The sequence below is a fragment of the Phaethon lepturus genome, unplaced genomic scaffold, assembly GCF_000687285.1.
Source record: "Phaethon lepturus isolate BGI_N335 unplaced genomic scaffold, ASM68728v1 scaffold30297, whole genome shotgun sequence".
In the NCBI taxonomy this organism is placed as follows: domain Eukaryota; kingdom Metazoa; phylum Chordata; class Aves; order Phaethontiformes; family Phaethontidae; genus Phaethon; species Phaethon lepturus.
The window spans coordinates 1-1,109 of record NW_010550261.1 but is presented as its reverse complement, the minus strand read 5'-3'; the positions used below and the strand labels follow the sequence as shown (position 1 = coordinate 1,109).

The 1,109-nt window shown below is 66.7% G+C and overlaps 1 protein-coding gene across 1 annotated transcript; it reads right to left on the bottom strand.

Moving 5' to 3' along the window:
- Nucleotides 1-79: 79 nt before the first annotated feature.
- Nucleotides 80-543, bottom strand: LOC104623430 (glutamate receptor ionotropic, kainate 5-like; the record flags this gene model as incomplete). The annotated part of the gene is made up of 2 exons (XM_010290515.1): nucleotides 80-245; nucleotides 370-543. Coding segments are annotated over 2 exons (340 nt in total), but the record flags the coding sequence as incomplete, so codon positions are not given.
- Between the last annotated feature and the right edge of the window lie 566 nt (nucleotides 544-1,109).

Here is a 1,109-nt window from a genome sequence, read left to right as displayed (position 1 = left end):
GGCAGCAGGATCCACGGATGCACCGTGCCCTACCGTGCTCCCGTCCCTCACAGAGCCTCCCCCACGGCCGGGACCTCACCTGGAAGAAGGTCATGGTGGAGCCGGCGTGGATGGTGCCGTACTCGATGTTGGTCTGGTCAGCCAAGTCATCGGCCGACTCGATGGGCACCTCCATCCGCTGCACGGTGAGGAAGGCCGCCAGGTTGGCCGTGTAGGAGGAGATGATGATGAGGGTGAAGGCCCACCTGGAGGAACGGCCCCAGTGGGGGGGTCAGTGGGGGTTCTCTGAGGCCGGACCCCCCGTGCCCGCCCTGGCGGAGCCCCCCGGGGCCCCCCGTGGCCGCCCTGGCGGAGCCCCCCGGGTCTCACCAGACCCCGCTGACGCAGCGGGTGGAGAGGGCGCGGGGCATGATCTCGGAGCCCTGCTGCATGAAGCCCCCCACGGGGAACCAGAGGCTGTTGCCCAGGGTGTACTGGTTCTCCAGGAGGTTGTGCCGCTCCCGCAGGCAGGGGTGGGGGTTGTACCACTCGTAGGGGCTCAGCCTGGGGGGGGACACACTGTCAGGGACCCCCCTCCGTGCCACAGAGACCCCACAGGGTGTCCCAAGACCTCCCTGCACCCCCAAAGCCTGTCATTGACCCAACGGAGTGTCCCAGGACCTCCTCGCACCCCCAAACCCAGGAGTGACCCCCCAGGACCTTCCTGCACCCCCAAAGCCCATCAGTGACGCCACAGGGTGTCCCAGAACCTCCCTGCACCCCCAAAATCCAGCAGTGACCCTCCAGGGTGTCCCTGGAACTCCTTGTACCCCCAAAATCCATCGGTGACGCCACAAGGAGCTCCAGGATCTCCCTGCAGCCCCAAAACCCAGCTGTGCCCCCCAAAAGGAGCCCCAGGACCTCCCTGCACCCCCAAAACCCATCTCCAACCCCACAGGTTGCCCCCCAGGACCTCCTTGCACCCCCTGACCCTGGATTTTGGGTACCCATGGGGTCGGGGGGGATTTGAGGTGCCCCTGAGGTCTGCTGGGTGTTAGCCCAAGGGTCGTGGTGGGGGTATTTTGGGGTGCCCCTGAGGGCTGGTTCTTCAGGTGACCCCTGGAGCTGGG